The sequence below is a fragment of the Neovison vison genome, chromosome 5 (assembly GCF_020171115.1).
Source record: "Neovison vison isolate M4711 chromosome 5, ASM_NN_V1, whole genome shotgun sequence".
In the NCBI taxonomy this organism is placed as follows: domain Eukaryota; kingdom Metazoa; phylum Chordata; class Mammalia; order Carnivora; family Mustelidae; genus Neogale; species Neogale vison.
Window position 1 is genome coordinate 39814750 of NC_058095.1, and position 24805 is coordinate 39839554.

General features: G+C 48.6%; 1 protein-coding gene across 1 annotated transcript; it reads left to right on the top strand.

Moving 5' to 3' along the window:
* Window positions 1–5489: 5489 nt before the first annotated feature.
* Window positions 5490–24782, top strand: C5H17orf67 (chromosome 5 C17orf67 homolog). Its single transcript, XM_044250516.1, has 4 exons — window positions 5490–5544; window positions 6676–6776; window positions 22576–22713; window positions 24341–24782. The coding sequence occupies exons 1-3, from the start codon at window positions 5490–5492 to the stop codon at window positions 22690–22692; spliced, it is 273 nt and encodes a 90-aa protein (XP_044106451.1). The 3' UTR covers window positions 22693–22713; window positions 24341–24782.
* The last annotated feature ends 23 nt before the right edge of the window (window positions 24783–24805 follow it).

The following is a 24805-nucleotide window of genomic DNA, read 5'->3' on the forward strand; positions in this document are numbered from 1 at the left end:
AGTAGATACTCCTTAACTTTTAGAATTTTTTAAAAAAATTTATTTGACAGAGATCACAAGTAGGCAGAGAGGCAGGCAGAGAGAGAGGAAGGGAAGCAAGCTCCCTGCTGAGCAGAGAGCCCGACTTGGGGCTCAATCCCAGGACCCCGGGACCATGACACAAGGCTCTAACCCACTGAGCCACCCAGGCACCCCGATACTCCTTTACTTTTGAGTGAAGCTTCTGTCCGGACCCTGTCGTGAACTTACATCCAAGAGCACCCAGGTTTGGACACACTACCCATCTTCAGAGAACCCTCGTAGTGGTTAGCTATTGTCAGAGTGAGGCTATGTAACAAACCACTCATAGACCCCGTGGCTTAAAGTAACAGTCACGTCATCTTAAGGACCCATAGGTTATGGGCGGCTGGGCTTCCTGCTGTGGTGGCTGGAGATCAGGCAAGGTGAGTGGGCCTGGGTTGGGTGAGTCCATTGCTCGGTAGGCTGAGCTCCTTGCTCAGATCCCTTCCATCAGAGTTAATTCTGAAACTCAGCTTGGTTGCGGGGGCGGGGGGTGGGGGCAGCTGTTTGGGGGAAGTTCTTCTTGCAGCAATGGCAGAAATGCGAGCGGACGTGCCTGGGGGCACACACACGGCATGTACCCTTGTTTGTGTTGTGTCTGATACCATCCCATTGTCTGAAGCAAGGCCCTTGGTTGAGTCCATGGTCAAAGGGCAGGACTGCAAAGTCATACAGCAAAGACATGTATGTGGTGGTGGAGACGGGTCGATGCAGGCGCTCTCACCCACCACACTTGCCCACACCTCATACCTGTCTACACAGCGTACCTATCAAGGAACCTGTGTATGGTTCATGGGCAGCTTATGCAGGGACTATAATAAAAATTACAAGAGAATTGTGTGTATACTGTAAAAATACGGAGTTTATAGTCTAGTGGGAAAGATAGTAAAAAAAAAAAATGAAAACAACTACAAAAAGGAATATTAGAAGTTATTTAATTGACTCCGGGCCTAAAGAATGTGGGCACATTATAATTCTCTTGGGACAGATTCAGCATCTTTCCATCATTTTGTTTTTGTTTTTAAAGATGTTTCCCTGTTCTCTGAAGTTTCTCTAGCTGACCGAATTAGAAATCACTGTCTTGGGGCACCAGGGTGCCTCAGTCATATGGGCATCTGACTCTCGGTTTCAGCTTGGGTCCTGATCTCATGGCTCATAGGATTAAACCCCTCATTGGGTTTCATGCTCAGTAGGAGTCTGCTTGGATATTCTTTCCTTCTGCCCCCGCCCTTGCTTATTTACAAATAAATAAATCTTAAAATAAAGACATCACTATCACATCCTTTTTTTAAAAAAATATTTTATTTATTTATTTGAGAGACAGAGCATGAGGGGGAGGGGATGAAGGAGCAGGAGAAGCAGAGTCCCCGCTGAGCAGGGAGCCCGACCCCAGGACCCTGGGATCATAACAGGAGCTGAAGGCCGATGCTTAACTGGCTGATCCAACCAGGTGCTCACATGTGATGATGTCAGGAGCTTGATGGTGTCAGGTTTATCCTTGATCCTTAAACATCACTGTGATCTGAGAATTCCTTTTATTTATTTTTTATTTTTAAAAGATTTTATTTTTGAGTGATCTCTACCCCCAACGTGGGGCTCAAACTCCAAACCCCAAGATCAAGAGTTGCATGCTCCACTGACTGAGCCAGCTAGGCACCCCAGGAATTCCTTTTACAAAGAGATGGGAAACCCACACAAATGGAAATATCATTTATGTTAGGATGCCGAGAACGTGGGTAGTAGCATTCGTTCTGTGGATAACTGGTAATGCAGCTTTCCTAACCCTTAGCATCTAATGAAAACCTTGAGATTGATTAAGATCCTAAAAAAACAGTCTGAGGCACAGCAGTGCCATCTCTCCATCTCCAGTGGATTCTCTGGTAGTCCTGGAAACTTTTAGAAGAACAAACCTCGGTGGCCTTGAGTTTCTTTCCCCATGACCTTGGTTGGCCCTGGTTCTGTTCTCTAGGCTGCCACCTTGTGGACCTTTTGGGAATTGCATGTTCAACGGAGAGCCCTGCAGATTCATCTAATTGATCTGCCAGATGCTTTCCCTGAGAATCAGAGGTAGGGGGTAGGAAAGAATTCTCCTCACCCGAGTGACATTACAAAGTGACCTAGCTCTTTCATTTTTCCCATAGTTACCCCTTAAGGACAATATTGGCAGATGGACATTTGAATGGCCCAGCCATCACATCTGCCCCTTCCCCTGAGACCTTGAGTCAGGATCCTAGGATGAGATACAGTTGCCTGACTGTCTCTAGCAGCACCTCTCCAGTCCTCCAGAGGTTACTTTCTCCCTTTTCTTAATTACTAAGGTAGTACATGGTTCACTAGGCTTATAGTCTAGTGGAAGAGACAGATTTTAAAAAGTAAACAAAACCAATATTTACACATTCTGGTAAGTGCTATGGCATGGAGTGGAATGGTGGGATGGGGGTGTGGTCAGGGAGCTTTTATTAGGTTGGTAAAGGGAGGCTTGCTTGAACAAGAAAACTTTCAGATCAAAACCTGAAGGATGAGAAGGATCCAGCCGTGGCTCAGTGGGTTAAAGCCTCTGCCTTCGGCTCGGGTCGTGATCCCGGGGTCCAGGGATCGGGCCCCGCATCGGGCTCTCTGCTCGGCGGGGAGCCTGCTTCCCCCCCTCTCTCTGCCTGCCTCTCTGCCTACTTGTGATCTCTGTCTGTCGAATAAATAAATAAAATCTTTAAAAAAAAAAAAGAGTGAGAAAGATCATATGCAAAGGTACTGAGGTGGGAAAGAGTTTATTAAGTTGAAAATAACTGAGTGTGTCTAGATTGCAGTGAGCTAGAGAAGAGTGGTCAGAGTGGGGCTGGAAAGGGCAGCAAGTGGAGATACCACAGGGTCCTGGGGTACGTGGTAAGGATTCTGATTTTATTCTGAGTCCAGTGAGAAGAAAGGATACTTTTGAAAAAAGATTTTATTTATTTATTTGAGAGAGACAGAGAGAACACGAGTAAGGGGAGTGGCAGAGGGAGAGGGAGAAGCAGACTCCCCACTGAGCAGGGAGCCCCATGATGATGACGACACAGGACTCGATCCCAGAACCCCGGCCAGGATCACAACCTGAACCAAAGACAGACACTTAACTGATGATGCCACCCAGGTGCCTCAAGAAAGAATTCTTAATCAGGGAAGTGATGAGGCCCATTTTCTATTTTATTTTTTTATTTTTATTTTTATTTTTTTTTAAAGATTTTATTTATTCGTTAGAGAGAGAGAGGGAGCGAGAGCGAGCACAGGCAGACAGAATGGCAGGCAGAGACAGACGGAGAAGCAGGCTCCCTGCCGAGCAAGGAGCCCGATGTGGGACTCGATCCCAGGATGCTGGGATCATGACCTGAGCCGAAGGCAGCTGCTTAACCAACTGAGCCACCCAGGTGTCCCCCATTTTCTATTTTAAGTAGGTCATCTTTTCTGCTACATGCAGAATGGATTGAAGTGAACAGAAAGGGAAGTTGGGAGACCAGTTGGGAGCCTGGTGCCAGAAGCTGGGTGAGGAGTAACAGTAGACTAGACCCTGGGGGTGGCCATAGAGATGGAAGGATCTAGACCCATGCTGTTGAATATGGTAGCCACCAGCCGTATGTGGCTACTGAGCACTTGAAATGCATGAGTGTAAAAATACATACCAGATTTTGAGGGCTTGGTACAAAACAACTCACAAAATGTCTCATTAATAATTTGCTTAGCTTCCTTACATATTACATAATCATATTTTTGACATTTCATGATACATAAAATAGAATATAAAAAATTTTACCTACTTCTTGCTTAAAAAAATGGGGCTGCTAGAAAAATTTAAATTATGTATGTGGCTTGTATCGTAGCTCACATTATTTATTTTTTTTTAACTCTGCTGATATGGACAAAAGTTACTGAATTTAAAAAATATTTTTCTAGGAAATTTACATTGGATACATTAGAAATTTCTACCTAGGTATAAATTTCCTCTTTCTGGCTCACTGAATGTATTTATTTGATGTAACAAAACAATACAGTTAGTGTTCGATTCCAACCACAAAGAACAAAAGCAATGAAAAATTTGCCAATGCACATTAAAAAACCCCAGGATGTTTAACACGACAAATATCTAGTCCTAAAATAGTGTTCCTAAAATTCCTCAGTTATTGAAAACTATATAAAAACAGAAGAATGGTTAACAGTGACAGAGACATAAAACCAAAGATCTAACTCTGAGCAACTTTGCTGACAAGGTATGATTTTTCTGCCTTGTTTATAATCTGTTCAAACTGTCTTTATACCAACAGAATGGACAAAGCATTTAGGTTCAATATCAGTTACACAACATTAGCATTAATTCGGACAACTACAGAGAGGGCATTGTTATCCTTTGAGCTGCCCAAGAGAGAACAGAAACAGCAGATGATTTCTCTGAATTGAGGATTTCGTCCCCATAAGTGCCACATGACTTCCAGACATATTTTTAGAATATATTTAATCATTTTTTAGGTAATACTTACAGATGAGTTGAACTTAAAAGGATGTCAGCTTACCGAGATTCTCTTGTCTTTACAAAATCAATCTGAAGTCTGCACTGGGGGCTGCTTACCCCTCTTATTGACAGCATGTTGCGGGAGGCCCTTTAAGGTGTAACGAAAGGGAAGAGCAGTGGACTTTAAAGACTGAAGAGATTGGCTCGACTTCCGCATCCGTGATGTGTGGACTTGACCATGGTCTTGTATCTCTGAACCTCACATCCGTCCTTGTAAAATGGAGATGGTGCTCGCTGCCATTTAACCCTCATCTTTAATCACACCCACAAGATAGGCAGCAAACCGAATTTCAGAAAGGGTAAGGATTTACTGAAGTTTACGTTGCTAGAAAGAGGTGAAGCCAGGACATGAACCCTGGTCTTTTTGGCTCCACAGTCAGCTGAAAAAAAAAAAATTCCCCCTTTACCATGCCCCTTGCCAATTTCCCTGCCTACCTTTGAAACTCTCAGGAAGGTCAAATGGAATGAACGGGCTTTGGAGAAACGCCACACCGTGGGCGTATGAAAGAGCTGATTAACAAAAGAAGTGCAAACAGTTGGAGCATACTCTGAAGCTACAGACACAGAACACCTACCGTAGGTGCGTGTAGGGTGTGGCTATGTCTGTTTAAATGAAGGGAATATCAATGTTGTTTTCTCAAATTCATGCTCTGAACGTCACATCGCAGAGGGGTAATTTCCTTGCTCAGGATGAAAACGGACAGGGATTCAGAGGAAAATGGTTTAGTGGTCATACTAAAAACTTGGAGTCAGATGCATTTAGCATCATACCGTAAGTGGAGTTAGTCACAGCATAAACAAGCTCGGGGCCGGACGTGGCTTCCTTCAAGTAGGCTGGCCCATTGGGGGCGGCATTCATTCTGCAAGGAGCTGAGACAGGAGCTAAGGCAGCATGGAGAAACTACTTACGCTCATCATCTCCCTTACCTTACTGACTTGCTTCGCAGGTGAGCATTCACTCTGAAAATGGCCTATTACTCTGCTGACACGATAAACTGGAATAAGTCTATTTCATATTAAATTTTTTTTTCATGTCAAAGAATATGTAATGTATAATAATTCAATGCTTGCCCTGCCAAGAGCAGGCTCCCAGAGTTGCTATCATTAGAGGTAAATTATTTTTTTAGTCTTTAAATGTATTTGAATATTAATTCCTAGAAATGCTGATAAATCTTGAACTATACCATCTTTTATTTTTTTTAAAGATTTTATTTATTTATTTATTTGAGAGAGAGACCATGAGAGGAGGGTAGTGGAGAGGCAGAAGCAGACTCCCCACTGAACAGGGAGCCTGATGTGGGACTTGATCCCAGGACCCTGGGATCATGACTTGAGCCAAAGGCAGACACTTGACCTTCTGAGCCACCCAGGCGCCCCAACTATATCATTGTTTAGAATTCATATGAGATCATCAAGACCTGACAGACTTTTATCGGATGATATCATTTAGCATTTATGTATGATTATTAAAACAATATTAACTTTATCATCATAATATCCTCTTTGAGGGGTAAGTGTGATTATCAAGTTTAACACAATCCTATTCTCATGAAGAATTGCCCAATAACAACTTTTAGTCGATTTAGTGTTTTGGGGATTTAAAGAAAAAAAAAATCAAAGCAAACCTAAGGGACAAGAAACACATTGACCATAGAACTGAGGAAAATATGTTTTAAAAAACTTATCCAGGGGCAATTGGCTGGCTCAGTTGGTAGAGCATGCGACTCTGGTCTTGGAGTCATGAGTTCAAGCTCCACATGAGGTATAGAAATGACTTAAAAAAGAAAGAAAAGGGGAAAAAAATCCGATGTTCATGAAACTAGCTCCTACTTTTAAGAAATGCCCCCCTTGCCATGGGTAAGTCAGCCGTGCGGCTTCTGCTCTGGGCTTCCCAAGGTAGAAACAATTCAGAATTGTTCCCGGAGGCCTCTGGAACACGGCATCCTTTGGGACAGGTCCCTGTGAAAGAACTTTTGTGTTTGACCGTAATTGAACTTGCAAATCCTGGTGTCGGCGGGTGAGCCGGGGCACGCGCGGGTGTGCCGAGAGTCCCTCAGGCCCCTTCCTGACTTTTTCAGGGTCCTCCCCGATTCTGACGGAAAAGCAGGCCAAGCAGATCCTCAGGTCCCGACGCCAGGACAGGCCCAGCAAACCCGGTTTCCCCGATGAGCCCATGAGGGTGAGTGCTGGCCTCCAGCTGCCTGAAGGGAAGGTGCCATCATTTCCATGCTCCCCTGCATTCTGAAACTGATCCGGGTGCTGATGTCAGCTCAGGGCCAGCAGCCCCGTGGAGGTTCTGCAGGGTCTCAAGTGGAAGGGGCTCTCAGCCTGTCGCCCGCGCCTCCGGAGGGACCAGCCCCACTTGCCTACTCTGCACACAGTGTTTACAATGCACACAGTGGGGCTGACAGCCAGAGTCCCAGGATCTCCCATGTCACCCGTGAATGGGATGCTAGGGGCTGTGTGTTGTAGCTAGTGCCAACCGCATCTTTCCCCGCTTCCCCTGGGCATCGAGCAAGCCGGACCCACATCCTTAGCCGGCGGTACTCTGTCTGGACAGACAGACTCCTTGCCCTGCTGCCTGTAGGGTTCTGCCCTCACCTCGCACCTCTGATTTTGGTCTTTAGCCCCAGGCCTGCCCTCTGGGTTTGTGGTGGCCATCTGCCTCATCTTTCTGAACCAGGACACCACCCCTGCCTTTATGTTGTGACTTGTGGGTGCTATCAGACCCTGCTGGCCCTGGCCTGGCTTGTCGCCTGCCTCACACGGCAGAAGTACTGACATTTCTGGTATTTTTACCAGGATTATTTCATTTAAAAGTCTCTTATTCAGATGTAGTATTAAAAAGAAAAAAAAAGATGCAGTGTTGCAGGGTGGGGAAGAGTGCTGGCCCTTGGTCAAACTGTGTGGGCGTGGCTCCCCATTTTCTACCCTGCTGAATTTGGGCACCTCTCCTTGTGTTCCTGTGCCTCTGTACTCTTGTCTATAAAATGAGGGTAACAATAAATAGTACTTACATTCCTACATAATATTATTGTTCTAAATAATAATACAAATAACTGCTTTATGAAGATAAAATAAAGGAATACCTAGTAAGACACTTAGAATAATACCCAGCATTATTGTAACTGTTACATTATTGTTACTGTTACATTGTTTTAACAGTAATGACTCCTTTGAGTATTAAGTACCAGGGACCAGGCAAAGGTGTAGAGACTGGGAGCAGAAGTTGCTGGAATTCTGCTCAGAGTTGGTGACAGACATAGAGAAGGCAGTGAATGGCTGTTACACCGAGTGTCTTAGAAGTGAATCAGGGACATCAGGCTGTCAGGAGTGGACATGGCCTTTCTTTCTTGACGTCAGATGTGGCTTGGACTGTCTAAGCGCAGGGTAGAAGGGGACTGGGAGGGCGGCAGATGCGAGATCAGAAAGGGCTGGAGTACCTCGGACTTCCTCTTATGTTCAGTGGAAGACGATGGGAGTTTTTAAGTGGGGGAGTGCACACTGGAGCTTTAGACAGACGGTCTGAGATGTGATTAGAAGAGAAGAGGTCCAGGATTGAAGTCTGGGGATGCCGATGCTCAGAGGTGAGCAAAAGAGGAGGAGCTCGAGCGGGCTGCGAAGGAATGCGGGGCGATACTGGGGAGACCGAGAGAGTGTGGAGAGCAGGATGCCTGGCTTCAGGCTCCCTGGGGGCTCTAACTGGCTCCTTGTGCTTTCGGCTTGATGTCTGGAGGGGCCGTTCCAGAGGTTCTTCCTCAGGAGCCCTAGGAGGCTGGGAGAATTGAAGAAGCTGCTCCCCTCCAGGTGCTCAGAAGAGAGGCTCTCAGGTGACAGAGGCATTTTCTCTGTCACCATCTGCCCCTGCCTCCTCTGAGCTCTGGCATCATGGGGACTGAAGGCCATCTTAAGCATCAGGCAACAGGTGAGTCTGGAGTGTTGCAGCGGATGGGACTGGACCATGGCAGATCAGCCAGGGTGCCTCTGGTGACCCTCGCGTGTCAGCCTCCATGCCATTCTAGACTTGTGTCCCCAACCACGGCTTGGTGTGGTTCTTCCCTGCCCAGAACTTCTGAGAGCTCCTTCTTTGACCATTTCCCTCCTCCTGGCTTCTAGTTACCACTGCCCTTCACCAGCGACAACCTTTGGCTTGCTTCCAGCTCTGTGATTTTACTGAAGGTCTGGCTTTTGGGGTTTTGTTCTATTTTTTGTTTTGTTTTGTTTTTATTAACATATAATGTATTACTTGCCCCAGGGGTACAGGTCTGTGAATCATCAGGCTTACACATTTCACAGCACTCACCATAGCACATAACCTCCCCAATGTCCATAACCCAACCACCCTCTCCACACCCCCCTCCCCTAGCAACTCTCAGTTTGTTTCGTGAGATTGTCTCTCTCCCAATCCCAGAGGATGCGGAGAAAGGGGAACCCTCCTACACAGTGCAGCCACTGTGGAGAACAGTATGGAGGTTCCTCAAAAAGTTGAAAATAGATCTACCCTATGACCCAGCAATCACACTAATGGGTATTTACCCTAAAGATACAAATGTACTGATCCGAAGGGGCACGTGCACCTGAATGTTTATAGCAGCAATGTCCACAATAGCCAAACTATGGAAAGAACCTAGATGTCCATCAACAGATGAATGGATCAAGAAGATGTGGTATATATACACAATGGAATACTATGCAGCCATCAAAAGAAATGAAATCTTGCCATTTGTGACGACGTGGATGGAACTAGAGGGTATTATGCTTAGGGAAATAAGTCAGTCAGAGAAAGATAATTATCATATGATCTCTGTGATTAAGGAATTTGAGAGGTAAGGCGGGGGTTGTGGGGGGCAGGGAAGGTTTTGTTCTGTTTTTGATCATCTCATTATAGGCTGATCACCAATGACTTCTTTTACCTGCCTTGAATCTACCTTCTCTGGCTTCTGTGTGATCCTATCTTGTCTCTCAGAACCATTTCCCATCCAGCCTGCATCCAGCCCAGCCCTGCATGTCCCTCACTGAGACACAGACCCCAGTGTCCAGAACCCTCTGCCACTCGGCCAAATTTGGAAAAGTGCTCATGTGACCTGCAGTTGACATGGGAAATAAAGATGCAATAAGCTATTTGGCAGCTAGCCTCCCTCAGTAGCTCTCATCCAGGGGTGATTTTTCTCCCCCATCCCCATGGACACCTGGCAGTGTCTGGAGACGTTTTGGTTGTCACAGCCATGGGGGTGGGAGGAGGGAGGGTTTGCTATTGGCGTCTAATTGGATAAGGCCAGGAATGCTGCTGGACGTTCTCCAATGCACAGGGAAGCTCCCATAACAAAGAATGATCTTGCCTAAAATGTCCACAGTGCTAAGGGTGAGGAACCCTGGCTACAAGTGCTGAACAACCTCTTTCTCTTTTATTCTGCATGTCTCTTATGCTATTGTTCACTATTATATTGTATTCCATTTTATTTATTATATTATATTACCTGCAAGCAGAACTGGCTGAATCAATAAGCAATTTCTGGTATCACATTTTTCTAGAAATGTGTTTCTTTTTTCTTTCTTTTTTTTAAAAAAGATTTTATTTATTTATTTGACTGAGACAGAGAGAGAAGGAATACAAGCAGGGGGAGTGGAAGCGGGAGAGGGAGAAGCAGGCTTCCCGCTGAGCAGAGCACCCGCTCGATCCCAGGACCCCAGGATCATGACCTGAGCCGAAGGCAGACGCTTAACGACTGAGCCACGCAGGTGCCCCTCTAGGAATGTGTTTCTTAACCTTGGCTGCATGCTGGAACCAGCTGGGGAAGTTAAAAATCTGATGCCTGTGTCCCGCTCCCAAGGTGGGGGGGGGTGGCCTGGGGTGTGGCTTGGGGCACTGGGTGCGTGTCACAGCTGCCCAGGTGGTATCACCACGCAGCTGAGGCTGAGAACCCCTGGGGACAGGCCTTCTGGGACAGACCTGCCAGCTGTTCTACCCGCTCCCGTAGTCCAGTCAGGACCACGAACATTAAGAGCATGAATCCTTTAGGAAACAGTTCAAGGTTGAACGGAGTGGTATGGAGAGTAAATGCCCCAGTTTGCATTCAGCTCAGACAGCGAGAATGAGAGGGTCATGTGGTGCATGCCCAGAGCGCTCCTTGCTGACCCAGATGTGCACTTCATTATGCTTTCCATTGACTGGGCCTTACCAGGGGCCGGGTACTGGGATGGAAAATGAGTCAGATTTTCTTCCTTTGTTCTAGGAGCCCGTGTCTGTTGTGTGGGTACATGCAGAGTCAGAGTGTTCTCTGATGAGGTTGCGGGGAGAGGATGCCTAGCTCTAACTGGAAGGAGGGAGGAGGCTGGGAAGGCTTCCCAGAGGAGGTGTTCACCCAGTTGAGGCTTGAAGAATGAGGAGTTTTCAGGCTCTGCAAGGCATGGAGGCAAGGCGGAAAGAATATAGTCCCCCTGGGGTGATTTCAGTCTGTATCCTGCCACTACGTAGTCATGGACTTTGGGCTTTGGGCTCAGGATGAGTCAATTTCCTTTCTCTGGAGCTCTCAAGTGCAGAGAATTTGCTGAGAATCTAGCTAAGAGGTCTGTTCCTGGTCTTGTATTTTAGGGATCTGGATGGAGCTTCGGGGGACAACCCAGGTTTCCCAGTAGCCAGGCTGCAGCTCGAGGAGAAGCCTTGGGCAGCAGGACACGGCCCTAGGAGAGGAGCCGGGGGGGGGGGGTCTGCTTAGAGGTCCCTGCAGGGTTTCTTTAAACAGAGACTCCTCCCCTCATGCCAGCCCTGTTGCCCCTGTGTCCCACATCCTAGACTTATATTTTGACCTCTCCCCCCAGGTCGGGTGCGGTCTCGTTGGCTCTTCCTTCTTATGGATTCGCTGAGAGCAAAATAAATACCAATCACCTGTCATGGAAAAGGAGCCATGTACTCATTCTCGCTGAGCGGCTGACATCACGGTGCTCCTGGTCCTATGTCACTGAGCATTGGACACAGTGACCCCACATTTGTTCATGAGGAGGCCACAGGGTGGGACCTCTGGCCGCAGGGGAGGTCAGGGTGGTGGACGGAACAGCCGTACAGCCTACAGCCTGGGGACAGGCAGGCTAAGTCCCTTTGATTTGGGGGCAACCGTACTTCCTTGCTCTCGACCTTTTGCCCAGATCACCTGCTAGCCTCCTCGTTTCTCTGTGCAAACCATCTGCTAGGGAAAAAGGGTAGAGTGGGTACCCCGTCCTGGGTATTCAGCGCACACATTTCGTGCGTGTTGTGTATGTGAAGGTGTGTGTGTCTGTGAGGGTGTGTATGAGTGTGTGTTGTATATGTGAGGGTGTGTCCGTGTGTGAGTGTGTGTATGTGTGAGGGTGTGTATATGTGAGTGTGTGTTGTGTATGTGAAGCTGTGTGTGTGAGAGGGCAGGAGTACATAAGAGGGTGTGTGTGTGAGAGAGCATGTGTGTAGGGTTTGTATATGACTGTGTGTGTCTGTGTATGTGTGAGGGTGTGTGTGTGTGTGTGTGTGAGGGCATGAGTATATATGAGGGTGTGTGTGTGAGAGAGAGAGTGTGTGTAAGGTTTGTGTATGACTGTGTGTGTCTGTGTCTGTGTGAGAATGTGTGCATGTATGTTTTGGAAAAGACCTTGTAGAATAATTTCTCAGAAGGTCTGGATTCCAGTTCTCTCTCCTCCATTTCTGACTTTGAGTTGAGTCCCTGGAATATATGAAAGGACAGGCGATGGCAACGGAAGGTCCTGGGGGGCCAGGCTGGAAGGCCACGGCTATCACAGCAGAGGTGACTTCCGTTCTGCACTCAGTAGGAGCCACCGGGGATTTTAAGTGGGGGAGTGACAAGACCGGAGCCAGGTGACAGGAACCATGCAGAGGTCTGGGACACAGCTCTTCAACGCTGCCCTTTAACTCCCACTACACATGGGTGAGGGGAAGTGACATTTTTGGACAGGTGACTGCTATTCTTTGCCATGGGACCCAGCAGACTGACAGGGGAATGGGGACAAATGAACAGAGGGAGTGATTTCTGGGGAATGTGTGTGCCTTTGGGAGCTGAGCCTTGAAACTCGTGCTCACTCCGGAGCTAAAATCACTGACAGATGCCTGATGGGGTTATTTTATCATGCTTGTCCCTTCTGAGGGGCTTGCAAAAGCAAACAGATTCAGAGAGAAGAGAGGCCAGTGATTGGGGTGAGTGAATGGAGCTTTGGGGAGGTATTAAGAATTCCAAATGCAAACAAGTACGAAGATTTGCAGTAGCCCCCTCTACATCAGTATTTACTAAGCAATGTTAACAATCTTGACTCGTGGCTCAAGTATTGGCAGATGTTGGCTTTCGCGGACATACAGGCTTTTCAGAGGCAGGTTCAGACCAGCTGTGCCTTTGCATCCCAGGGGCTGGACTGTTTCGACTGCGCAAATCCTGCCGATTCACCGCAAATTCTGTTCTTTTCTGACCATGTGGCGGGAAGGACCCATGCTCTTGGGAAGGTGTGGTTCTGCATTGTGGGGAGGGCTGGTTTCCGCCCCGGAGGAGCGTAAGCATCGTGCAGGGATCCTTGACAGAAGAAGGTAGAACCCGGTGGGGATGGGGACAGACACCAAGAGGAGATGTGGCTCTGGGGAAGAAAACAGGAGGGATGTTGACTCCATGGAGGCAGCCGGGCAGGAAGCACTGGGGGATGTGAAGAGAGGTTGAACAGAGAGAGAAGCAGGTGGGAAGGTGGGGGCTCAGGAGAAAAGTCCTCCCTGAGAAATAGCCAATAGCGGACACTTGTCCTGACAGTATTGCCTGGTGTTAAATTTGCCGCTATTCTGTGCCCTGTGCTGTCCTTACCCTCTGCGACCTCCAGACCTTGGGAGAAGTCTGCTAACACGGCAACGTTGTGTTAGTGGTTCTTTCTGGGGGATGGCCGGTGGTGGGAGATGTGCTGTGTGGTGGACAAAAGAGGATGGTAATCTCTCTGATCTGGAAGCCACTGTCGTGGTGAGAAAGGCCACAAGAGTGATTTGGGGGAAACATGGCTCCCAAATCTTCAGGGATTTGGGGGGAATGGGTTCTAGACCTCAGAGGAATTTGTTGGGCTCTCCCGGAAGGCTGGAATTTGAAGGGGGGGGACTGACCATCTGCGTTAGGTGTCAGCTGAATCACTTTGGGGGTCAACATTAGGACCCCAAGGACAGTTCACAAAGACATCGTGTTAGAAGAGCTTTGGTATCATGAAGCCTCAAAATTCTCAGGGAGGAAAAAACAAACCCACCTGGGGAGAAATCGATGCATGGAAAGAAGGGTCGGGTTTATGTGTAGAGGGAAGAAAGTGGAAAAAATGTTCTGAGATTTCCCTGAATATTTCCTCAGTTGTGATTGTGCATGTATGTGGATTTTCGAGGCTTGGGTCTAAACTCAAAATGTGATCCCCAGCCCTGGCTGGTGGGCTTCTTGGAACCTCAGACTCTTCCTTGCACCTCCTGCAGACCAGTCTCCTCCTCCGCCAGGCCCCAGAGGCCCCGGGCACGCTTTGGTCTGGGAGACTAAGTGCCATCCTGCAGAGGTCCCTGGGAGGGGGACTCTTAGCCTCTGTTCTCAGTATCCTATGGGCCAGGGCCAGCCCACGTTTATTTTGTATGACATAACCCATCTTTCCCCTTTCCTTCTGGGCACTCTCCTCATCTGGATTCCAGTCTTCTGGGACACCTTGCCTGACTTCTCTTCCTACTTGGCAGTTTCTGTTCCTCCATCCGTTTTGCGGGATCCTTAGTCCTTTAAATGTCGGACAGGCCCAGGGCCTGTCTTCCCACCTCGTCCAGTCCCGTGACTATGGTGATGGCTGCACGCTGTCTCTCCCGGGAGCTCCGGACTCATTTACGTGACAGTCTGCTCGCTTGGCGACCTTTCCCAGACAGCTGAGACCCAACAGCCCTAAGTTGGGTCTGACACCAGCTCCTGCCTTCCACAACGGGGAAAATGTTGCCAACCCCTCGCGTAGTTTTGTGTGCCCCCAATCTCGACTCTGACCACTCCTTGCCCTCCACCGCCACCACAGGGGTCCCTAGAGGAGACCGAGGAATTCTTTCTTGTCCGCTTCCATGCCTTCTCTCCGGATCCCTCCGTGTCTCTTCTCGACACTGCAGCGAGAGTCAGATGTTAAAAATGCGAAACGGATCTTGTCCCTCCCTGGCTCAAAAACCTTCCAGTAGTTCCCTGCTTTATGCCCAATAAAATCTATAGTCCTACTGCGGTGAGCCAGACGCTGGAAGCCTGCCTTACCTATCCCTTCACGGCCGACATAAGGCTGTGTGGTAAGCGGGGTTGGGTTTGTTCTGCAACTTGCTTTTTTTTTTTTTTTTTCCATTCAACCATATATCTTGTCCCCACCCCCACCCCACTGTCCTATTCATATGTCTACCTCCTAACCCCTGTCGGGGTCCAGCGAGCTCCCTACCCCTCTCTGCCAAGTGGAGCGACAGCGAGAAGTCCGTGACCCAAAAAGGGGCTTGGGGACTCTCACCTGGCCACACTGGGCCCCTACCCTTGGACTTGCGCCTCCAAACGGTGAGAAAAGAATTGCTGTTGGAGTAAGCGGCCCAGTCTGTGGTGTTTTGTTAGAGCAGCCCAAATGGACAAAGGCGCATTTCAGCTCAACTTACTTGGCCCTTCCTGGAACAATGGTCATTTTTTAGGTATTTCCAGTGTGTGATGAAGATCCTTATACACACGTGTTTGGCCAAGTTCAATGATAACAAATGGGATTGCTGAGACAGAGGGTTTATGTACTTTTAACTGAATTAAATCAGGGCACATTGCCTGATCAACTGTATCAACCCCCCTGACCTTGAGCGCATGTAAGAATCCTGGGGTCCCTATGCTCTTGCCAGGACTTTCAAAATGGAAAGAAATGTAGTTTTAAGAGATAATGTCACCTTCCGACCCGTCTCTCTGTATGCATGTATGGAAACAGGTTGCCAAATGATAGTGACAGTATTCTCTCAGTGATAAGATTTGGGGCAAATTTTTTACTTTCATCTTTACGTCCTTTTTGCGATTCCTCAGTGTATTCATTTCCCGTGGCCTCAACTACAAAGTGCCCCAGATGGGGCAGCTTTTGACAGCAGACACTGATCCCCCCTCTCATTAGTTCTCCAGATTTAGGGACTAGAAGTTCAAAATAAAATCTTGGCAGGTTTGGTTCCTTCTGGGGAGCTCCGAGGGAGAATCTGTTCTGGTTTTCTCTCCCAGCTTCTGATGGTTGCTTTAGTCTTCGGTGTTTTTTGGCGGGTCTCCGTGTCCACCATCCCATGGCCTCGTGTGCTCTGTGTCCCAACATCCAAATTGCACTCATTTCACGAGGACACCTGGATGTAGGGCCCACCTTTGTCCAGTGTGACCTCATCTTAGCATGGTTATATCTGCAAGGACCCTAATTCCAAAGAAGGTCACATGGGCAGGTTCTGGATGAACATATATTTTGGGGGGAATCCATTCAATCCACTCATATGTACACTCATATGTATACATCTCCCAAACACAATACAGGAGAGGGATAAAAGGCGGCTGCAGGTGCTGGGTCTGAAGCCCAGACTTGCAGGGGTCTGCATGGACACCTTGGAGCCATTCACTGGCATTAGAAACCGATGTGGAGAAGCAGGTGTCTGCAATAATGTTGTTTGAATTTGAAGCTCTCTGATCACACCTGCCTTCTGCTCTTGTCCACCTGGTAAACTCTTACTCACAGAGATTCCCTGTAAATGATGTCTTTTTCAGGAAGCCTCCCTGATGCTCCAAGGCTCCCCACTATGAATTAGAGCATTGCTCAGGCATAACACAAGATAGCTACTTCTTTCTTCCTTCCTCCCTCCCTTCCTTCTTTCCCTTCCTTCTTTTGATTTTTATTTATTTGTTTGACAGAGAGAGAAAGAGAGAGAGAGAGAGAGCACAAGCAGGGGGAAGTGCAGAGGGGGAAGCAGAAACAGGTTCCCTGCCGAGCAGGGAGCCTGATGCAGGACTCCATCGCAGGACCTCAGGATCACAACCTGAGCTGAAGGTAGATGCTTAACTGACTGAGCCACCAAGGTGCCCCAAGATAGAGATTTCTGACTTTTTTTTTTTTAAGATTTTATTTATTTATTTGACAGAGAGAGAGATCACAAGTAGGCAGAGAGGCAGGCAGAGAGAGAGAGGAGGAAGCAGGCTTCCTGCTGAGCAGAGAGCCCGACGTGGGGCTCAATCCCAGGACCCTGGGATCATGACCCGAGCCGAAAGCAGAGGCTTTAACCCACTGAGCCACCCAGGCGCCCCGTGACTTTTTTTTTAATGTGTCTCTCCTACTAGGCTGTTCTAAACTGCTAGAACAGATGGACTTTTTGTTGGACTTCTGGGTCCCCAGCACTAAGCACAGTATATGACATTTACTAGATGCTCATAATACTTATTTCCATTCCCCCCCCCACCTTTTTTTTGCTACTCTGCAGGGGAGAAATTTTGTAGGACATTATTCTACCCTAAAACTGGGAGGTTATTTCAAAGAAATCTTTTATATGGCCTCACTTAAATTCATTAAATTTTTCCTAATCATCCCAGAATTTAGGGAAGAAATTATCTGCCAATAGCTGGGATGGGCCATGGAAATTCTTTAGAAAAATGACATTGGAGCTAAAATTATGTCTTTTGTGAGTGTGTTCATAAGTGCTCATGTGCCCTGGGAATATGCTTTCCACTCTACTCTGGCCTGTGTTCCTTTAAGGAATGTTCTCGTTGGGCAAGTATAAATCATATTAGCTTTATTGTATGTAGTCTTTCTAAAATATGCTTTCGTGTTTAGCCCCTTGACAAATAGATGTAGTAACTTTACTACCCTTTCGTTCCCCATGATCTCAAAGGCCAGTTTGGAGTGACTGTGATGTAAATTGCACACATCACCGATCTGCCTTTTTTTAGGGCTAAGCCCTCTGGGGTCCCCGTGTAGCTAAATTCCCATCCACCTTTCTGCCTTGAGGATTACCTTGTTTGCCCTAATGAGCAAAATGATTCATCCTCATGTTGATGGACTTCTAATTGCATGCAAATGTCAGAGGAAGGATTTGCCTCCTTGGAAAAAGTTGCTGCCTTGATAGATTAACTGTCCCCTCTATAACTCTCAGTTTAGATAGGGTCGAGCAAGTGTTTCACTTCATTATCATACCACTGCCATCCTAAAGGATCACTTCCAATTTCCTCTCTAATTACTGAGAGATTATTTACTTAATTCCTTACAGCTGGGATGGGACATGGAATGCAGATATTGGTTTTTGTTTTGCTTTAATTTTTTTTTCCCCTTAAAAGAAAGGAATCTCAAAAAAAAAATTAAAACTTATTTTCCATCTATCCCTTCTTTCTCGATCCAGGAACATTTGAGTTTATCGTTAATGCTGGGTCATTTCTAATGCAGCCAATGCAATTGTTGAATTTGTGGTTTTCAGCAGATTTGCCGTTGGGCTTTTCATCTTTGACTAATGATTGCTTCTAAGCCTTTGTGGCATATCCATTTTCCTAACATTTTAAATAAATAGGGAAATGTCATGGAAACCAGCGCTCATTTCTTTTTCTCTCTATGTGTGTGTCTGGTCTGGTTGTTTTTCTTCAACGCTCATTTCTGCTGCTGTTCAGGAGTGTGAACTACATATTATTCTTCAATGCTTTTAATGTACATTTGGCGTGGGTCATTACAATGAGAAAACGACACAGATGTCGAGGAAACTTCCAAGGGGGGATTTAGAAGGATTACAGAAAAAGAACGGTCATGTCATCTATTTATTCACTCGTTTGTAGATTTCTCCAGTGAGTTCTATTGAGGTCCTACTCTGTGCCAGCACTAAGCCCTATACTAGGCATACCTTGGTCACTGCCATTGAAAAAACAGTTTGGAGGTTTGTCTGAGTGGGACAGGGATTACATGAGTGAGGATGCAAATGAGCATATAATTATAAGAGGCGTGCAAATGCGGGGTGCTTGGGTGACTGTGTGTTAAATGTCTCCCTTCGGCTCAGGTCATGATCCCGGCGTCCTGGGATCGAGTCCCACATCAGGCTCCTTGCTCGGCAGGGAGCCTGCTTCTCCCTCTGCCTCTGCCTGCCTCTCTGTCTGCCTGTGCTCCCTCTCTCTCCCTCTCTCTCTGACAAATAAATAAATAAAATCTTTAAAAAAATATATATTGGTTAAAGAGGCATGCAAATGCTGTATACCAGTGGCGACATTTGTTAATATCCCCAATGATCTCATCAGAAAAGTCTCTTAAGTATTGGGAAGCTGTCAGGCTCATGGGAATAAATACAAGTTTTCCAAAATTCGAATTTCCCTTTTAAAGCTTGAAGCTTATTGTTCAGTAACTAGTACAATCTATTGTTTTCCTTGAAGTGACAGGCTCACTTCATTTGTTTTTGAAAAGATGCCTGTCACACGTAGCTAGTTCAGTCCCTGACACCAACAATCCCTCAAGGACTCTTTTTAGAGAAAAGCACTAGACCTGGTCACGCGGCAGAGGTACTGCCTGAAGGCTTCCCATGGGGTCACTTTCTTCTGTTTCACGGGGGTGTTCTTCAGCGAAAAGGGCATTTTTGGAATATTCCCTATTTACTTATGCATTTTCACTGTGAGTGCACGATGGTCAGACATACAAGGACAGGGGCCCTTGGGTGGCTCAGTCGGTGAAGTGTCTGCCTTTGGCTCAGGTTCTGATCCCAAGCTCCTGGGATCAAGCCCCGCATCAGGCTCCCTGCTTAGTGGGGAGCCTGCTTCTCCCTTTCCTTCTGCCGCTCCCCCTGCTTGTGCTCTCTCTCTCTCTGTCAAACGGATAAATAAAATCTTAAAAAAAAAAAAATACAAGGACAGTGATAGTGGTTGTCACTGCCTTGACTCTGGTTAAGATTTGACCTTGGGGAGCCCCTAGGGAAGCACAGACCCCACTTTGAGGATGCTGCTTTTGTCTCTCATTCCACAAGCATTTACTATCAGTTTCCTATGGACCCATTCCTGGGTCTATCAGATCTTTCTTATCCAGTAATAACCCCCAAGGAATCAAGCAGAGCTTAAGGAAGAGACTTCTTGCAAAGGCGAGCCAGGATTCAGGTCAACTAGCGAGAGATGATAAAGGATCCCAGGCTAACAGCCCCTGCGCGTGAAGGGGAAAGGCAGGCTCCCAGAACAGGAGAGGACAGCCCCCTAGGAGCTGTGGTCCTCAGGAGTGGATGCCACCAGCAGACCCTCTGGGTCTCCTCCAGTGGCCTCCCTCTCCCCTGCTGGTACGCCTACAGCACACCCATCTGGAAGCCCCAGGTCAGGGGAGTGTGGGCTGCACTTCTAAGCCAGCTTCTCATCGTACAGGGCCACGTGAAGGAGGACAGGAATGAATTTAGACGAGTGGAAGGAGACTCCAGGTGTGGCACAGAATTTGTACCATTTCATTTAATCCTGATAACCCTGTGGAATGAGTGCCCGCGCCATCCCCGTCTTGCAGATGGACATAAGGAAACCGGAGAGGGGAAACTCTGTGGGCAGGGTCTGGGTTTGAACAGACCCCGGCCCAGGCTCATACCCTGACCTCTAAGCCTCTCTACCACATACCGTCTGGCACACAGGCGGGCAAGAAGATGGCCATGTGGGCTTCCTTCCCTCAACTGCTTGCCTGGACCAGTAGAATAAGGAAGGCTGTGTGCTGGAAAGACTTGGTTCTTTTTTTACAAGACCCCAACTGCTTTCTTGTCCCCCCAGTTCTTCTTTTTCTGCCCAAAGACTCCCCAGACGGGCCAGGACAGGGTAGGATTCAACCCAAAAATCACAAATGGGTCCTGAGAGCTGGTGGGGAGTCTTTGTCCCACAGCGGGGTCCTGCAGGAGCCTCTAACCTTTCGCTTCCTCCTCGGCTGCCCCAGCGACTCCCTTGCCTGGGACAAGGAGTGCTTTTGACAGGTCAGATGAAAACAACAATGATAAACAAAACAGATTCAAACTGCATGGGTCCTGAGGGAAAGGAAAAAAAAAAATCAGGAAAACTGGACACTTTGGAATTCATTCCTTTGCACCATCACTAAAGAAGGTGGTTTTTTTTTTTTTTTAATGCTATGTTTAATACAGGGTATAGACTTCCTAGAGGGTTTCATAGAAACTTAAACACTTAGTTAAAGTCCTCAACTGGATTCCTCAAAGCTTTATCAATGCCATAGGAAGGAGTTCAGGATTTAGGATTTTTATGTTATTTAAACACACCAAAACCATTTACTCCTGTATCGATATTACTGACTACGATTGCTCTCTCCCAAAATGAGATGCCACGTCTCTGATTATTGCCCTGCTGTTTTGGGTTACCCGAATGCGTTTATAACAAGATCTGTTTTCTACTTTGCAATGGTTCACATCCCATCATTACCGCACCCAGACTGCATTCAGGGCAGTGTCCACAGCATAGCTTCAAGTTGAAAATCATTCCCATCTTCAAGTACTCTCTTTTGGGGAGAAGATGCCTGCTGGGTCCTGTGATGTTATCCAGAGCCACAGGCCAGCCCCGAGGGCAGAGTGAGTTGTTACCCTCTCCTCCTTCCAGGGGGGCAGGGCCGGCGAAGGCCCGAGGGCAGCTGTGACCATCTTTGGGCAGCATTTTGGACAGGTCACTGTCGGGGGGAAGGGGGAACGGAGATGTGGGGGGCAGGTGTGGTGTGGGGGTGGACAGATGGGGGTGCTACGGGAGGGGGGAGGGGTGAAGAGGCTGTCACGGCCTGGGTGGGAAGCCCGGAGGACCCGACCTACCGATGTGGCATGGATGGAGGAGTGTGCATCTGGGACTCTCAGGAGTTGACTCACAGTCCCACTGCTCGGTGTCAGGTTGAGGCTGAGGGTGGGGGAGGTGATGACAGTCTGTGTGCTGGCTTGCTTCCCCCAGTAGACGGTTTCAGAGGCGGGAGGCACCCCGCGGCGAGCTGCTTTCCACTGTGAACACATCCCTCCGTGGGGCGGGCTCTGTTTCATGGGAAAGGCATCCTACAGAATGTGGCTTTTTTGTGACCGGCTTCTTGCCCATAGGGGAATGTTTTCAAGGTTCCTCCACGTTGCAGCATGTGTCTGTGCTTTCTTCCTTTTTACGGCCGAAGGAGTAATAGTCCGTCGTAGGCATCTACCACATCGGATCTCTCCATGCATCAGCTGGTGATGTTCAGGTTGTTTCTGCTTTTAGGCTGCGGAGTGTGACGCTGCCCCGAACGTCGGTGCCCATGGTCTGTGTGGGCTCATGTCTGTGTTTCTCTGGGGCGTGCACCTGGGAGCAAAACTGCCAGGTCACACCCGGCCCTCCATGCTTGACATGTGGAGGAACTGCTAGGTTGTATTTGGTCCCCATCTCCCTAGTAACATTTTGTTGGCTTTAAAGTCTCTTTTATTTGATAATAATAGAGCAACTTCAGCTTTCTTTCTTTTTTTATTTTTAAGATTTTATTTATTTATTTGACAGAGAGAGAGAGAGCATGAGCAAGGGGAATGGCAGGCGGAGGGGGAGGGAGAAGCCGACTCCCTGCTCAGCTGAGCAGGATCCCACCCAGACCCACTGAATCAGAAACTCTTGTGGGCGGCGGGGGGGTGGGGGGAGGACCGGGCCCAGCCTTCTGTGTTTTGAGAAAAACCCTCCAGGTGATTCTGAGGCCTGATCACAGTTGAGGACCCCCGCTTGGGGTATAATGAGGAGCGGGATTTCTGGATTGTAGCAAACAATCGTTTTTCCAAAGTGGTGGTTGCACGTTCCTGCCAGGAGCTGTGTGTGTGAGTTCCCGTAGATACACACCCTTAAGCACTTTGGATTGTCCGATTTCTTTCTTTTGTGTCTGACTGCTTTTCCCTGCAGAGAGGCGTGGGTGTGGCGGGTGTCCCTCCGGTCCCGCCTGCCAGCCTCCCTCCCCTGTCTCAGAAGCACAGCCCGGTCGCTCCATAGCGGCTCAGCTGTCACTGTCTCCGCTGTGTGGGTTTGTCTGGACAGGAATACATGCACCATCTGCTTCGCCTGGAGCATCGCGCCGAGGAGCAGTTCCTGGAGCACTGGCTGAACCCTCACTGCAAGCCCCACTGTGACAGGAACGTGGTCCACCCCGTGTGAGGGGCTCCAGCCCAGCCTCCGGTATGTCCCTTCGCCCACGGGCCTTCCGGGTTAGGTAGGTGGCAGTGGACAGCACGTGCATGGGCTCAGAGGCTTTGGAGGCCATGGCTTAGGGGAGCTGGCTAACCAGCTGGCTGAGGGCTAGGGAGGGAGTGGCAGGAGTCGGGCAGGGGAGAGAGGTGGCAGCCAGGTCGAGGGGTTGCTGGGGACAGACAGGGAGCCTGACCCCTTCTGACTCACCGAGAGATCCCAGAGAGGGGAGGGATGGGAGCCTGTTTGCTGTCCAGAAGAGGTCGCTCTGGAATACAAAGCTGGAGAAGGTGGCTTGTGGAGACTTGGGTTTTGACAGGTGGGGTCAGCAACTACAGCCTTGACCAGTGATACCCATCGTAACCATCGCCAGTGTCACCAGGACCAGCAGCTTCTTTCCTGCCTTCCCCTAGCCTTCCGACCCGGAGGTCTGCCCAGCCCACCCATTCCTCTCCCCTCTTGCTCTGGCTTTGCTCTTTCAGGCCACCAGAGCTGGCCTGTCAGCGTTCCCAGGGTGCCTGCGCACCCTGCCTGCTCCCACGCCAGGAGGCTTGCCTCTTCCCGAGCTGACTCCTCCTTCCCAGATCCTCTTAGATAAAGGAGCAAATCCCTTCAGAGGGTAAGCCTAGTGGACGTCAGGCCTCCTCTGTCATTTTTATGGATGAAGCAGGACAGGATACAATTGGGTCGTTCATCATCTGTGATTAAGAGACATCTTACATCTGCGTTGCCGTTGATTCTGTGCTACTGTGAGTAAGCAGAGGAGCACTCCCTCTAGGGTGACGCTCTTGAGAACTTCCAGAGGGCTCGCTCTCCCACGAAGTCTCCTGTTTGATCCTCTTAACACCCCAGTGCCATTTGAGGGCATGTGTTTAACCCCATGTGATGGAGGAGCTAAGTGAGCGTGATTTAGTACTAACTCCTGCCAGGCACTGGCTGGGATGTCAGTCTTCTGCCAATGCCGAATCCCACACTCTTCCTGTAGACGGCACTGCCCGGTCCTCTGTGTGTGGGGAGGGGTGGAACAGAAGTTCCCTCTTTCAGGGGTGTGGGTTGTGCTGACATCTTTCCGGAAAGGGAGGACTTGGTGCTATTGTGTGGGCCGGGGAGAGAGGTGTGGTTTCTGGGTTGAGCGAGCCCCACCCACAGTGGCACCCTCCCTGGGCAGACAGAGGCCTCTGCCTCTGGGTGGGATGGGTCCTGTGGGTGAGCCCCTGGTGGGTTCCACTGGCTTCTGCAAAACACAGATTTCCCCCGAGGCCTCAGGGCCGGCAGCTCGCACTTACACAGAAACGGGGAAGCCGGGGCGGAAGGGGGGCGCACCAACTTGGAATGTGGATTCAGAGAGCATTCAGATCGTGAAAAACCGTCATGGGGGGAAAATGCCCAATTCCTCTCTGTTGCATCATCGACAAAATGAGGGTAGTAAAGGCTCTTCCCTCATACGGTTGTTCCGAGCATGAAAAAAGTCAGTGTCTGGAAGACAGAGCTGCCTGGTCCATCCAGGGAGGTGCTAGGAGCTGATGGCTTCGCTTAGCGGCTTCCTCCTTCCCCTCCTCCACTCCCCTTTATATCAACTTGATCATCCCATGATCGTTCTTTCCTTGTTCTTTTCCAGCAAGCCGTCTGAGAAGCCACGACCCGGCTACCATCAAAACGGGAGGAGGCGCCCTCTTGCACGTGTGTTTCAGCTATGGGAATGGATGTGTTCAGACCTCAGGAGCTGCGGGCGTGGCATAGGCTGCCTTGGGGATTAACGGCAAATATGTAGATATAGATGCTGCTTCGTTTTACTAATCTGCGTCACTCATTAAAGCCAACAGCTTAAAGTATAACCCCCTCCCTGCATGGCCTTCCTACAGGTTTGATGGGGGCAGGGCAGGAGGGGAAGCTCAGCCCCAGAGAATGCAAGGGCACCTCAGGCTCAGCCGACTGGCAGGCCGCCTGCCCTCAGGGCTCTGGGGAGTCTTGCAGGCCTGCCCTGGAGGCTGTGGAGGCATCTGGTTATCCCTTCCCCTCTGCACCTTGTCTGCTCTAATAAACGGTGGTGTTCAATCTGCTTTCTGTGACATCTCCTTTCTTT

Bases quoted from the DNA above. Each gene is read 5' to 3' on its own strand.
- C5H17orf67 (XM_044250516.1), top strand. From the start codon at position 5,490: ATGGAGAAACTACTTACGCTCATCATCTCCCTTACCTTACTGACTTGC. The intron at 5,545-6,675 runs GTGAGCATTCAC...TGACTTTTTCAG, and splicing joins CTTACTGACTTGCTTCGCAG to GGTCCTCCCCGATTCTGACG. The intron at 6,777-22,575 runs GTGAGTGCTGGC...TTGTCTGGACAG, and splicing joins TCCCCGATGAGCCCATGAGG to GAATACATGCACCATCTGCT.